Source organism: Amblyomma maculatum, chromosome 2, assembly GCF_055883805.1.
Source record: "Amblyomma maculatum isolate TAMU_Amacu chromosome 2, ASM5588380v1, whole genome shotgun sequence".
Taxonomy (NCBI): Eukaryota; Metazoa; Arthropoda; class Arachnida; order Ixodida; family Ixodidae; genus Amblyomma; species Amblyomma maculatum.
Window position 1 is genome coordinate 161,263,309 of NC_139345.1, and position 13,496 is coordinate 161,276,804.

Below are 13,496 nucleotides of genomic sequence, written 5' to 3' on the forward strand. Positions count from 1 at the left end.
CCAGGTATCAAAACGAGGCTCTGCCCACCACACACAGTTAGCTAGTGTGGATCGTCATCAACGCTAACCCCTTCGGCAAGAGTCAAAGTCACATCCCGGCTGAGCGTCTTCATCTGTTCCATGTCGGCAACTTTCCAGTTTTCCCTCGAAATCAAGGTGACTGCCATAGGCTTGTAGGGCCTCACGAATAAAGGAGTCATCCAAGCATTCAGGCAACCGGAGACGTTCCGCCTTTGCGCCCTTCGGTTTCGGATGCACAAGGACACAGCGACTGTTATTAACTAATAAATCTCCATATAAGACTAGTTTTCCTTTAGAGTGCACCGACTTACATGTAACCCATCCAGACATGAGACATTTGAAATTGTCCGATAGAGCTTATTTCTGCCAAATGCACTACGTTCCGAAGGGCGTCTCTGAAGTCTTGGGCGCAGAAGGGCGGCCAGCGAGGTCAGCATGAAGAAAAACAGAGTCGACGACAAGGTTATCAGCAGGGAAACGGGGAAGGACAACATGGTATTCATTACTGCTGGCATTAACCTGAGAAGTACATAGGCCAGAGGCCGATTGAACCTCCGTAGCGGAGAGCTTCGTGAAACGCTACCACACGGTATGGCGTCTTCGTCGTTCTCTCCGACAGGGCAAAGGGTTGGTCTATTTCTATATTCTCTGCAGTGCAGCGTTCGAGGAAACGCCAAATAAAAGTCACCGCACGAGCGCCTGGATTGAACGCCTGGCGGGGTGAGCTCCGTATATGCGTGAATTGCCTGGTGACAATATCTATAGTCTGAAGGCCTCCGCCTTATCTCAGGGGGCTTGGGAGCCGCACACCGAGCGACGAATGACCACAAAAGAAGGCTGCCTCAGGAACAAAAGCACTTTAATTATGTTAGAAAAGAATAAACAGAAGAAAGCAACTGGGTTAGGGTGTATCAAGGTATAGATGCAGAAGACGAGCCTACGGGTTCTGCGAACGTTGCACCGGCGAGTCAACAAAATATCCGTGTTCTCGAAAATAAGAAGAAACACCGCTGGCGGATACACATGCGGCACGTTAAAGCACGCGTGAGCGAAAAAAATTTGGAGGACGCTTAAGCTTCGCCTTCAAGAGTGGAACGCGATAGCGTTATTGCACCTCGTCGAGAAATTTATTAAACGCAAGGGTATTGGGGCATCCTCCCACCGGTACCCGCGCGGCCCGAAGGGGAGAAGCGGGTGAGCGAAGGTAGTAATCTAAAGGAAGGACAGACGCTTGATTCTGCAACCCGTGAGGGTGCACGGCGAAACGTCAGGGGCTAGTGGCGCGCCACGTGTCGGGGCAGCGTTGCACATTGCGAGGAGGGGTTCTTCTGTCTTTGCCGCAAGATGGCTCTGCATGTGCGCAAAGCGCAGAAGAAATGTAGCGGAAACCTATTTCGCTACTCGTGTAACTGCGACTTCTGTAAGTAACATGCTCATAATTACCGATATACACCGCAGTATAACGTTCTACGGCAAGTTTCTAAGGCAACACCGCATTCACTAGAAGCGCTTTTGTACCGCTTTCAAGCATCGAACTCGTGGCTTCCACTTCCGGCCGCGCTAGCGAGCGGACGTGCTTATCATGTGCTCCAACGGAGCGGTGTCAGCGGCCGTTTCTGGCCGCGGTAACAGGGTTTCTGCTTCATCGAATGATGAGTACCGTGTTGTTTTACCTAGTCTGCCTTCAGGGCGTTTGGTTTTGAATACCGTGTTTATGCATGCTGATGTGAGAGCCCGGCCCTACCGAGTGGAAGACTTCAGGGATACGCTGGCCCGTTTGAAACTGCTCCCCGAGGTTTCGGCCTTGGGGGCGTATCAAATGAATCACGTTTGGGCAGTCACGTTAAAGTGTGCTGAAGGTGCACAGAGGTTGCTCGAGAATGCCGAAGTACAAGTGAAGAGTCATCGCTGCGTACTCATCGACCCATCGAATCAAGACATCCGGTTGAAGTTGCACTGGTTGCTCCCCACCGTACCTGATGACTACGTACGGGCAGCTTTGCTCGCATACGGAAGACCGACTGAAGTGGTGAAGGAGCGCTGGAGGGTCAACGGCGTTTCGGACAAAGTTTCAAAGACACGAACCGTGACGCTGAAACTCAAGGCGGGGGTGAAGCCGGAGGACATACCACATCAGCTGAGAATTGCCGGTGAGCTGGCCCTTGTGGTAGTGCCGGGTAGGGCACCACTCTGCCTGCGCTGCCAGAGCACCGGTCATATTCGTCGAGACTGCGAAGTACCGCGCTGCGTGCTGTGTCGTCGTTTTGGCCACGACGAGACGGAGTGCGTGCGCACCTACGCCAGCGTCGCAGGGCCCATGGGGAGTGACGATAACTCGGACCTCCTAATGGACGAGGCTGATGCTGAAGCAACAGAAAGGGTAGAGGCTAGTATTGCTAAGGACGAAAAGGCGTCTGCCGAGCATACATCAGGGAACCCAGTCGCGGAAGAAACGCGAAACTTTGGAGAAGACGCACTTGCGTCAACAGAGGAGCCGAGTACGCCAGCCGTGGTGCAAGAAAAAGACAACACCGTGCTGTCGGTGGAAAGCGTGAGCGAGGTGCAGGAGGCCATGGAGACTTCCAAGGAAGGCGCCGCCGTCTCAGCAACTAAGCGCTCGCACGAAGTCGCTGAGCCAGAGGGAGCATCTCCTGGACTGACCGTCACCGGAGAACCACCTACAAAGGCAGGTCCCATGTGTCGGCCGTCGTTACGCCTACGGCCGAACATCGCGTCCAAGCGGAGGTTGACGGCAACAACGCCGCCGCCACCTGCTTCGTAGTTGTAAGCGTAGGCATATGCCGTGCGCTGGATCCTGCGCCACGGGACCTGTCGTCCAAGGTAAGCACCGTACTCTCGGTCTATTTTCATGCTATAATGGCGCTACCAGATAGGTCCTTGCGACTCACCACAATGAATGTTCGAGGGCTTACAGCGAGGAGGAGACAACGACAGTTATATAGGTTGGCAGTGGAAGATATACACGCAAGATATACACATCCTTGCTGTACAGGAAACTAAAATCGAAGGCGACGATGAGACCGAGAGTACGGTGCTCCCTTTCACGTCAATGTACTACGCGTGTGTTAGTCATGCTGTCGGGAGATCTGTGGGGTGTGCACTCGTTGTTCGGCAACATATGGGGCTGGATGTCTAGGCAGTGAGGACGGACATGTCGGGGCGCACGGTTGTATGCGATTTTGCTTTTGGCTCAGTAGAGTGGCGGGTGATATGTTTGTATGCTCCTGATGTGCTCGAGGAAAGACGACAGTTTTTTGAGTGTCTCAAAAATTTTATGAGTGTTGACCGAAAACTTGTACTGATGGGCGACTTTAATTGCGTGCTATCGGCGCGTGATAAAGCGAGTGTTACACCGCACAGAGACGCCAGCACGGCAGTATTGAGCAAACTAACTGACGAATTTGGGCTCGAAGACGTGGCGGAATCCCTAGAAAACGAGGTGTGCGTTCGCTTCACGCATTTTCAAGCAGCAAGTCATGCCAGACTAGATAGGGTGTACGTGTCGGCCGAACTGATTGCGCTTTGTCGTGAGTACCACGTGAAGTCTGTTTCATTCAGTGACCATTGCCTGGTAAGTGTTGACATTAGATATAAGGCAAAAAAGGAAATCTTCACATGGGATCTGTGGAAATTGAAAGCGAACATTTTGGATGACGATCCTTTCAAAGAACAGGTGTCAGTTATGCTTGAACAACTTGAGAACGAGACAGCCACAGCGATAAGCGAGCAATGGGAAACTTTCAAACAAATAACAAAAATGAAGGCATTGAAACGAGCCAGTGCCACAAAGCATGCAAAGTATAAGGCAGATTTGCGGAAAACCTTGCAAATGCTAATAGAGTAAGAAAATATAGCCCCCGGCACATTCAAGGCCGACATCTGTGAGCTCAAGCAAAAGCTGGAGCAGATAGATATCGAACGTTATCACGGGGCGCTTGTTCGAGCAAGAACAGATAACGTGATAACCGGTGAGGCCCCAACTAAAAGGATCCTGGCAATGGAACGCAACTGGACCAGCAAGAACATAATTTCTGAAATTGAGCAGGACGGAGTTATCGTAAAAGGAAAAAATGACATCGAGCACGCTTTCACACTTTTCTATAGAGCCTTATTCATGCGTAGCGGGGTCGATTCAAACAGCTTCAAGTCAGAATTCCTGAATTTGATGCCCAGAATTGATGACAACTCAAAAGAGAGGTTAGAGCGCCCGATTACAGCCGATGAAATACAGTTGGCAATTGACGACTTAACACGAGGGAAATCCCCGGGGCCAGATGGATTAAGCGCCGATTTTTACAAAGCTTTTAAGCAGGAACTATCGCCTATATTGGTTCGAGTTTTAGATTATGCTTACGAACGAAAGCATCTACCGCCTTCATTCCTATCCACTCATACAGTTCTGATCCCCAAAACAGATGATCGAGCCGCATTAAGGCAAGTAACTGCCTATCGTCCTATTAGCTTAACCAATGTTGATTATAAGATATACATGAAAGTACCCGCTAAAAGACTTCAAACGGTTATGAAGGATATAGTTGGACCACATCAGACGTGCGGTATCAGAGACCGATCAGTATTCACAAACATCCACACGGCGAGATGCGTGCTGGATTGCTGCGAAGCTGTACACATGCGCGTCGCAATGCTCGAGCTCGATTTGGAGAAAGCGTTCGATCGAGTGCCACATGAAATTCTGTTTGCCATTTTGCAACATGTAAACGTTGGAACAGTCATCACAGAGGGTGTCAAAATGGCGTACAGTGGTTGCACGACGCGGCTAATAATCAACAAGTCGGTGGGAGCGCGCATCGAGGTGCAACAATCTATGCGCCAGGGTTGCCCCCTCTCGCCTCTACTCTTTGATATGTACATAGAACCCTTTTGCCTCAGTATCATCGGTACTTGCTATATCAAAGGCTTCAAACTACAGCAAGCCGAGGTCAAACTCTATATGCCGACGACATTGCGGTTTTCTGCGTTGACTATGAGAGCATTTTGAAAACTGTGGATATTGTGAAGCGTTTCTGTGCTGCCAGCGGTAGTGCTGTCAATTGGGCTAAGTGCCTTGGATTTTGGCATGTAACTTGGCCAGAGACCCCTGGTACTTTCGCCAACATGCAATGGCTTAGTAGACCCGCGAAGTACCTAGGCGCTCCATTAGAATTTTACCGCGGCAGTGAGCCCTACTGGCGGAATCAAGTTGGGGAAATGCGTGATAGGAAGGAGAGGGTGAAAGGTTGGGAATTGTCCATGTTCGCACGCAGCACTGTGTGCAATGTGTTTTTTGTTAGTAAATTGTGGTATGTGCTAAGATTTCTGCACTGCTCGCGCGCTAATGTGCAAAAGTTTCACCGCATATTCGCTGTCTTTGTGTGGGGGTCGGTATGGAAGAGGACAAGCCGTACAAACCTCTTCCGTAGTGTTGGTAATGGAGGCCTTGGCTTGTCGCGTTTATACCTGCGGCAGGTAGTTAATCGTTTCTGCTTCCTTCGAGACGTGAAGGACCCTTTTTTACGCTGTTTTACAGATCAGATTAAGCAAACTTCTACCCGATTTTGTTGTTTCTACCGAATACGTAGCAGCACGTGTTGTTGGTTTTCTCAAGGAGGTCGTGGCGGCCTGTAATTTCTTAAGTGCGCGATTCTCACGCGAATATTTAGCTGTAGTAAAGCGCAAAAAGTTGTACAAGGACCTTGCAGACGTAGTTTTTCCTGTACCACTGCATCGCACCATGTACAGTGCCAATCCCGGTAGCGACGTTTTAAAGCGCGTAAAGAGAATGCATGTGGCTCCAGGCGCAAAGTCCTTTTTCTTTAGGCTGCACACCAGAACCTTAGAGGTAAAAACCTGGATCGAGGAAAAGGGACTGTACGTTCCCTGGGGCGTGCATTGTTTTTTATGCAGAAAGCCCGAAACCGTCGAGCACGTCTTCTTGGAGTGTTTGGGTGGCGTGTTCTTTTGGGATATACTGCACAGAACACTGAAAAAAGACCTGCCACTAGACCTCCGAGAAATTCGTTTCCTAGCTGTGGAAAATGATGAAGGCGTCCCTTTCGACGCAGTAATGCTGATGGGATTGCACTGTATATGAAAAACCTGCATGGCAGCGCGACACGCCGACATTGACGCAAGGCCAGTACTTCTGCGAATCCGTTGCGGCGTTCGTGGCAACCCACAAGAATGTGTACCCGGTGCCCGAATGGGTATCGAGAATTAAGCCCCTTATGCACATGAAGAGTTTTTAGCCCCTTTACATCAGTCAAGGTTTGGCTGGAAGTTTTAGCCCATACCGACGCTATGTACATTCTTCTCAAGTGTTCTTTCACTTTTGTTGTGTAGCAATGTATGTCTAAGCAGGCAATGAAAAAAACAACAAGAAAACTCGTGGCTGAGTGGTAGCATCTCCTTCTCACACTCCGGAGACTCTGGTTCGATTCCCACCCAGCCCATCTTAGAAGTTGCTTTTTATTTATGAAGTGCATGTTTATTTATAAAGTGCATGCCGGGATTTATCGCTCACGGCCAACGCCGCCGACGACACCGGCTTTTCTGCGACACGAGCTCCTTAACGCTACCGCGTTAATAAACGCCTCCAAGGCGAGTTCACTCACGTTGGTTTTTCCTCTGGCAGGGAGTGGCCGCACCCTTGACGCCGACCGACAGACACCGCCGCGTCGCTCACTACCACGCCCAACCCAGTCCAAAAAGGGACGGGCGCCGATCGCTCCCCGCTTATCGAGTCTCGATTAAGGGTCTTGTGCACACACAGCTGTGCACATGACCGGCTGGCGCGACATGCGCAAAAGGTCGCCGCCGGCTCTGTCCCGCCAAGCGCTCGCTCGAGGTTACGCGGCCCACAAGTTTTGACGTCGTGATCGGATGTAAAGTCATTATCAATTCCGTTTGTTAGACATGTCGGGATGCGACATCATGATGATGATGATGTCACATCCGGTCATAACGTCATGGCCGATGACGTCACCATGTGATGGGGTATTTATATAGAAGTAGTTATCAGGCAGGTGACACAGCTGGCGAAGCGAGGGAAGGCGAGCGCAACGATGATGGTTAATTGGTTTCATAACTTTTATTTTCATCTGAAATAGGCGTCCTCTTCCCCGCCCCCGGCACGCACGCAGGGGATGGCGGGGAGTCGTGCGCCCGCGGATTAGATGCTGGCAGGTAGCCCTTGGCCTGTTTGCGGCCTCTTCTGCCAGATGGACAGTGCGGTGCTGGTTCACAGGGTCCGCGCTTCGCAGCAGGGTGGCCCAGGCTTCTGTACTTGTTATATTTTGTCCTATCCCTAGAAATTGTGTGCACTCCCAAATTATGGGGCGAGGGTACCTCTCGCCCCACAGTTTTTGCACAGATCATTGTCCATAAAGTCTGGTAGAGTGTGAAACGCCCAGACCGGGTTCATGAAGGTATTAGTTTGTAGCCGCCTCCACGCGACAGCTTCTCTATGATTTGGGCTAACATTTGGCGGGAGTACCAGATGACGTCCCAATTTATAATGGTCGATGATTTCCCCGTAATTTTGCAGACGCTCGTCGTATGCTCAGTGTTCGGGTGGCTCGACGGCTATGCGGAAGTAGAGAGCTCGTGCTAGCTCGTGAGAAGTCTCGCTATCAGGGACGGCATCGAGAAAGGGTGTCAAAATTAACTGAATTTTCCTATTCATCGTCCTTTGAGTGAGGATTCTGACTGCCTCCGGCGATATCCGCCCCCTTTCCAAATTTTTGGATGTTGTTTTTGCTGTCGCTAATAATGAACTTAGCTTCCGTTCCTACTCAGGCTAGCGCTATTGCAACTTCCTGCGCAGTTTCAATGTTGTAGCCAGTGAGGCAAGGGGTGTGACATCACAAACAGCGATGGCGGCTAGCGCCGGTGTCCGCCAGTTCGCTGGTTGCTAGGCAACGGCTCAAGGTCATTCTGCGCTTTCATGGAGCACCGCCACAGCGAAATCGGATGTTGCGGTGTCTAGAGGTTAGTTCGACGTTCTCTACGCACCATGTCTGCTGGCAATATTTACAAAGGAGAGTTAAGCTGCTACTTGATTAGTTCAAATCATTCAAAGGCTGAGTATCCACCTCGCCTGCAAAAAAACCTTGGTTCGAATCCCGGTCCCGCGCAATTCTGCACCGGAATAAAAAAAAAATGCGCGTGGAGACGGGATGGCATAAACAAGTTTGGGATGCCGCTAAACGGTGAACACCTGCTGAAACGCACTCCCTCACCAGAACACGATTTGGACACCCTGGTGTAGTAATATGGCCATTCCTTCTATGAATACTACTACAAACCCCCGGCCATCAGCCCCCGCGGCTTCGAAACATCCCACCACGACGGTTGCCAGACCTGCAACGCAGCACAGGGCGCTTAATCTCTGGCTCCGGACAGGCCGCCTTTGGAAACTGACCCTGGCACTGTTTCTCGCTGAAAAAGTATCTAGTGAGGCTAGTCTAGTGGTACTATTAGAGGAACTAGAGGCTATGAAATGAGATGTTAAAGGGCTTAGTGAGGTTAGGAGGCCAGATGAGGCATATACTATACTGAAGGGCGGACATTGTGTTTTCGAGGTTTATTGGAGAGACGAGATCTAGGAGAAGGGTTCCTTGTCAATAACGATTCATCATTATCGTCATAATCAGCCTGACTATACCCACTGCAGGGCGAAGGTTCTGTGCTAGCTGCATCCGCTTGACCCCGGCGAACTTAACCGCATCCGCCCACTTAACTTTCTGCCGTCTCTTGCTACGCTTTCTTTCCCTTGGAATCCAGTTTGCTACCCTAAGCGACCATCAATTATCCTCTCTTCGCACTACATGTCCTGCCATTGCCAATGTCTTCTTCTTGATTTCCACTAGAGTGCCAGTAACTTGAGTTATTGCTCTGACCCACTCTGCAGGCTTCTATCTCTTAATGCTACCCCTACCATTTTTCGTTTCATAGGCCTCTGCGTTGTCCTCAACTTATGTAAAATCCTCTTGGTTAACCTCCGCGCTTCAGACCCATATGTTAGGTTGGGGGCGTTGGAAGTCCCGTGAGAGAGGAACCTCGCGAGTCGGTCGCTGGGTAGAGACTCCTTTATTGTGCCTTCCGGAATGAGAAAAGAAGAAGAGGGAGAAGCGTGAGGGCTTGTACAGATGGCGTTGCTCCTCGTGCCCTGGTCTCGCGCATGGTCCGAGGAACGCATGGGTGCACAACGTGTGCGCAACACCCCTTCCTCCTTAGATCGGGTCACCGTATCAGTATCGGTTGGGTGGACGACGCTGGCGTTGAGGCCTGAGACGGAGCTTGCTCATGCCTGGACTCGTTTTGTTGGTCGTCGTAGGGTCGTGTTGCGCAGTCCTTTTGCCGGGTCTCAGCTTCCCCATGTTCGGAGTGGGGCGTTGTAGGCAAATCGTTCGCAGGCGAAGTTCACGCTGGTATCGCGATCACGTAAGGAGCCGGCAGTGCGGACTGTTCGCTTGCTGATTGTCCGTTGGTCCGATCGTTCAGTGGCGGATGTTCCGTCGGGTCTGCTTCAGCCCCTTGCTTTATGTGAAATAGGTGCCAACGAACCTTTCCGGTCTTTGTCTTGATCAGCCAAGGTCGATGCCCTAGTCTGTTGAGTACGGTGCCTTCTGCCCAAGCAGGGCTTCTTGTGAAGTGGTGGAAGAAGACCGACTTCCCTACTCCCACTCGTCTCGTAACGCTCTCGTCCGAAGTCTTTGCAAGAGGTCGTGGCTGAATACGTGTGAGTGCTGTCGAGAGCTCGCGTCCGAACATGAGTAAGCCTGGTGTTCCGCCCGTTGTTGCGAAACAGTTGTGCGCTGCTTGAGCAGAAACCGAGCCAGCCTGCAGGCGAATGTTTGAGACTGATCCTTAGCTAATGCTTGCTTTGTCTCGCACACATCTATCCGCTTGCCCATTCATGCCTGGTTGATATGAAGCGCTTGTAATGTGCGCTACACCGTTCTTCCTTAGGAAATTTTCTATTTCCATAGAAACAGAGGACGGGCCGTAATCTGTTACGAGCCTTTTGAGAATGCAGAAGGTCGCGAACAGGTTGGGCAGTTCCTCGATCAGAGTCGGTGATTGTATGTTGCGCATGTAAAGCACTTCGAGCCACTTGCTGTACGCGTCTACAAAAATTTCTAGCATCCTTCCCTCCACGGGGCCAGCGAAGTCGACGTGGACTGTGTGCCATAGAGCAGTCGTGCGCTTCCAATCAGGAGGTAGAGCTTTAGGCTGCGTACTATGATGCTGGCAGCAAGTTTCACAATTTTTCACTAGCCTTTCTATGTCGGGCTCTATGTCGGGCCACCAAAAGCTTTCTCGAGCGTACGCTTTCATGGCTACTACGCCCCTGTGCCCTCCATATGCCAAGTCCAGAACATCTTTTCTCGGTTCCGCCGGAACAACCAATCTGGTACCGCGAGTAAGGCAACCTTGCTGTAGCGAGAGCTCAGGTCCCATCCTTGCGAAAGCAGAAAATTCCTGCCGGCACAATCTGTACAGATCTCCGCTTGACACAGCTCTCATTACGCGGGACAGCAATGGATCCTCCCGGCTCAGTTCTGCGAGTTGACTTGCAGACAGCTTTATGCTCGGCGTGGAAGACAGCATGAGCACATCTGCAGGAGGATGTGGCTCATCAACGTGAGCGGGCAGCGGCAGCCTGCTAAGTCAGCATTTTGGTGCAGGTGTCCCGGCCTGCACACCAAATCATAATCGTACGTGGCCAACTTTAGACACCGTCGGGTCATTCTAGGTGAGAGTATCTGAGCTAACTGTTTCTTTTCTCCCATGATGCCGAGGAGCGGTTGGTGATCCATTAATACGGTCACGTGCCGGCCGGCGAAGTACTGGTGAAAATGGCTCACGCCGAAAACTGTTGTTTTTGCTGTTGTGGCTGTAGGAAGAAGGAAAAAATGCACGGGCCTGCTACTGGCTCTGCAGCTGAGCCACCTCCGCTGCCTCGCGCGGACAAACGAGAAAATAGTGAAGAAAGAAAAAACGAGAGGGAGAGAAAGACGCACGCCGCAACAACAGCCGTGGTCCACCACATAAGCGGTGGCGAATGCAATGACGGCCTACAACAGATGAAAATTCGGTGGCTGGCTAGCCCTCACCGCAAGCGGCGTTGATCTACCGTCCCAGCCCTGTAGGGCCAGAAACTGCCACCCTTCACTACCTGCGAGACCTTCCTTGTCTAGTTTGGAGTAGTTTTTTTCTGCGGCTCCCAAAGATCGTGACGCGAACGCAATTGGGGCCTCTCTGCCGAACGCATCGTTCTGGGTTAGAATCGCGTCAACGCCAGATGGTGACGCATCTAAAAGCAAAAGTAGAGACTTTGTCTCGTTGTAAAGCGCAAGTACTCTGGAAGGGCGAATCAAACGCTTGAGCTTATCAAAAGCAATCTGGTGCCTTTCCTCCCACGTCCAGGGTGTGTTTTTCTCCAGAAGCTTGTACAGCTCTGCAGCTACCGTAGCTCCATTTTCTAGAAACCGGTCATAAAATGCCAAAAGCCCTAGGAACGCCTGCAGAGATATCTTGTCAGTCGGCGTTGGAGCCTGAAGGATAGCCTGGACCTTTTCCTCGGTTGTATGAACGCCTTGCGCGTAAATTTTATATCCGAGAAATTCGACTTACTTGATGCAGAAGCGGCACGTTTCTTGCTTTAGGCGTAGACCTTTCTCGCTTATCCTTGACATGACTTTGTCTAGACGTTGCGCATGCTCTGTAGCGTCCTTCCCACTGACAACAATGTCGTCAAGGTAAACACTCACCCCAGGAATTCCAGCCAGGGTTGTCTCCATCATGCCCCGGAAGATGGCTGACGCAGAGGATATTCCGAAAGGAAGCCATTTCAATCAGAACAGTGCTTTGGCAGTGTTGACGGTCCTGCGGCCGCCTCGTCGTCGTCATTGAGCTGCTGATAAGCCTGGTAGAGGTCCAGCGTTGAGAAAATGGTTCTACCACGCAACTCTGCGAATACCTCCGCGTTGTTGGTAGCGGGTACGCCGTCTTCTTGACCACTTCGTTAAATGTGCTCCTGTAGTCACCACAAACACGAAATGTTTCGTCCTTTTTACGCACCCACACTAAAGGTGTAGCCATCTCGTCATGTTGCTTTGGTTCCAGGAGGCCTTGTTGTTGAAGACGATCGAGCTCTTCTTCCATTGGCTCTTGATACGCAAGGGGCACTGGACGCGCCTTACAGAACTTTGGCGTTGCTCCTTGCTCCAAATCCAAATGAACCAAGGGCCCCGTATAGCCGTCGATGTCTCGTTTAAACACATCAGGATGGCGGGCGAGGACATTTTGCAGCTCTGGGGTTGGCTCAGCGACCTGAATTATTCAGTGCAATCGCATGTGCAGCGCGGAAAACCAGGCACGTCCAAGCAAACCGCAGCCCATTCCTTTCATTACCAGCAAGGGTAGCACATAGTCTTTTTATTTAAATTGCACACGAGCTTGTGCTGATCCAAGAGTGCCAAGTTCTTTTCCCGACCAAGTACGTAAGTCAAGGGGTTCTTTTGTTAGCTTTGGGGCGTTCCTTGGCCATGTTTGGCGGTAAGTAGCCTCGCTGATTAAAGAAAATGCTGCGCCCGTATCGACTTCGAATTTTAGCGGCCTTCCCTCGACTTTCACATCAACTAGGAATTTGGGGCAGGGTTTTCGCTCACTCACTAGTGAATGTCGTAGCACGAATCCCTGTGCGGAGTGTCGTTGCTCTTGGGCTGAGTGTTCACACTGTGCATTGCTGACCTGGTGTTAGACTTGCCTTTCTTGGTTTCCTTCTTGCGGGAGATGCACGCTTTCTCGATGTGGCTTCTCTTGGAGAAAAAATGGCATTGTGCTGTTCTTAATTTGCAGGTGTGAGCCTCGTGCCAGCTGTCACATCAATAACAGCGTCGTTGCTGCGGTGAATTCTTGTGCTCTTTTTTGAGTTGCGAAGTTTTGTACACTTATGCGGAGTTCGTCACTCCCTTGAGTCCTCGCTGCTGCCTCGACGCACTTTCTGCTGACATGGCCAGGCCAAAAGCACGCTGAAATGTCAAGTCTTTCTCCGCGAACAGTCTCTGTTCAAGGTGCTGGCCCACGGATGCCGCAGAAGAATCTGTCGCGAAGCACGACGTCTTGGGGTAGCATTGTGGCATTCGTTAGAACAGCTTGTCCTTCTCCCGCTGAAGTCGATGTTGCAGACGTTGTCATCCCCACTCCGAAGTTGCAGTCGGCTGTCAAACCTCTGAGGGCTGCGACGTAGTTGCTGATCGATTCTTCAGGCAGTTGGTCGCGTCGCTGGAAGTACTAGCTGTACAGCTCAGATGGTCTAATGTCGAAGTACTTCTGGAGAAGTGTGACTTGGTTTTTATAGCTGACTTCTCCCGGCGTCTTTGGCGCAACCAGCGCGCAGGCAGTCTGGAATGTCTCGGTTTCGCAAAGCGTCAGGAGGAACGCGCTTC

At 51.1% G+C, this 13,496-nt stretch overlaps 1 protein-coding gene across 1 annotated transcript; it reads left to right on the forward strand.

Moving 5' to 3' along the window:
• Positions 1–1,584: 1,584 nt before the first annotated feature.
• On the forward strand, positions 1,585–2,856 carry LOC146200313 (uncharacterized). Its single transcript, XM_084592327.1, has one exon. The coding sequence runs from the start codon at positions 1,604–1,606 to the stop codon at positions 2,801–2,803; it is 1,200 nt and encodes a 399-aa protein (XP_084448453.1). The 5' UTR covers positions 1,585–1,603; the 3' UTR covers positions 2,804–2,856.
• The last annotated feature ends 10,640 nt before the right edge of the window (positions 2,857–13,496 follow it).

Excerpts from the sequence above, each read along its gene's own strand:
- LOC146200313 (XM_084592327.1), top strand. The coding sequence starts at position 1,604 with ATGTGCTCCAACGGAGCGGTGTCAGCGGCCGTTTCTGGCCGCGGTAAC.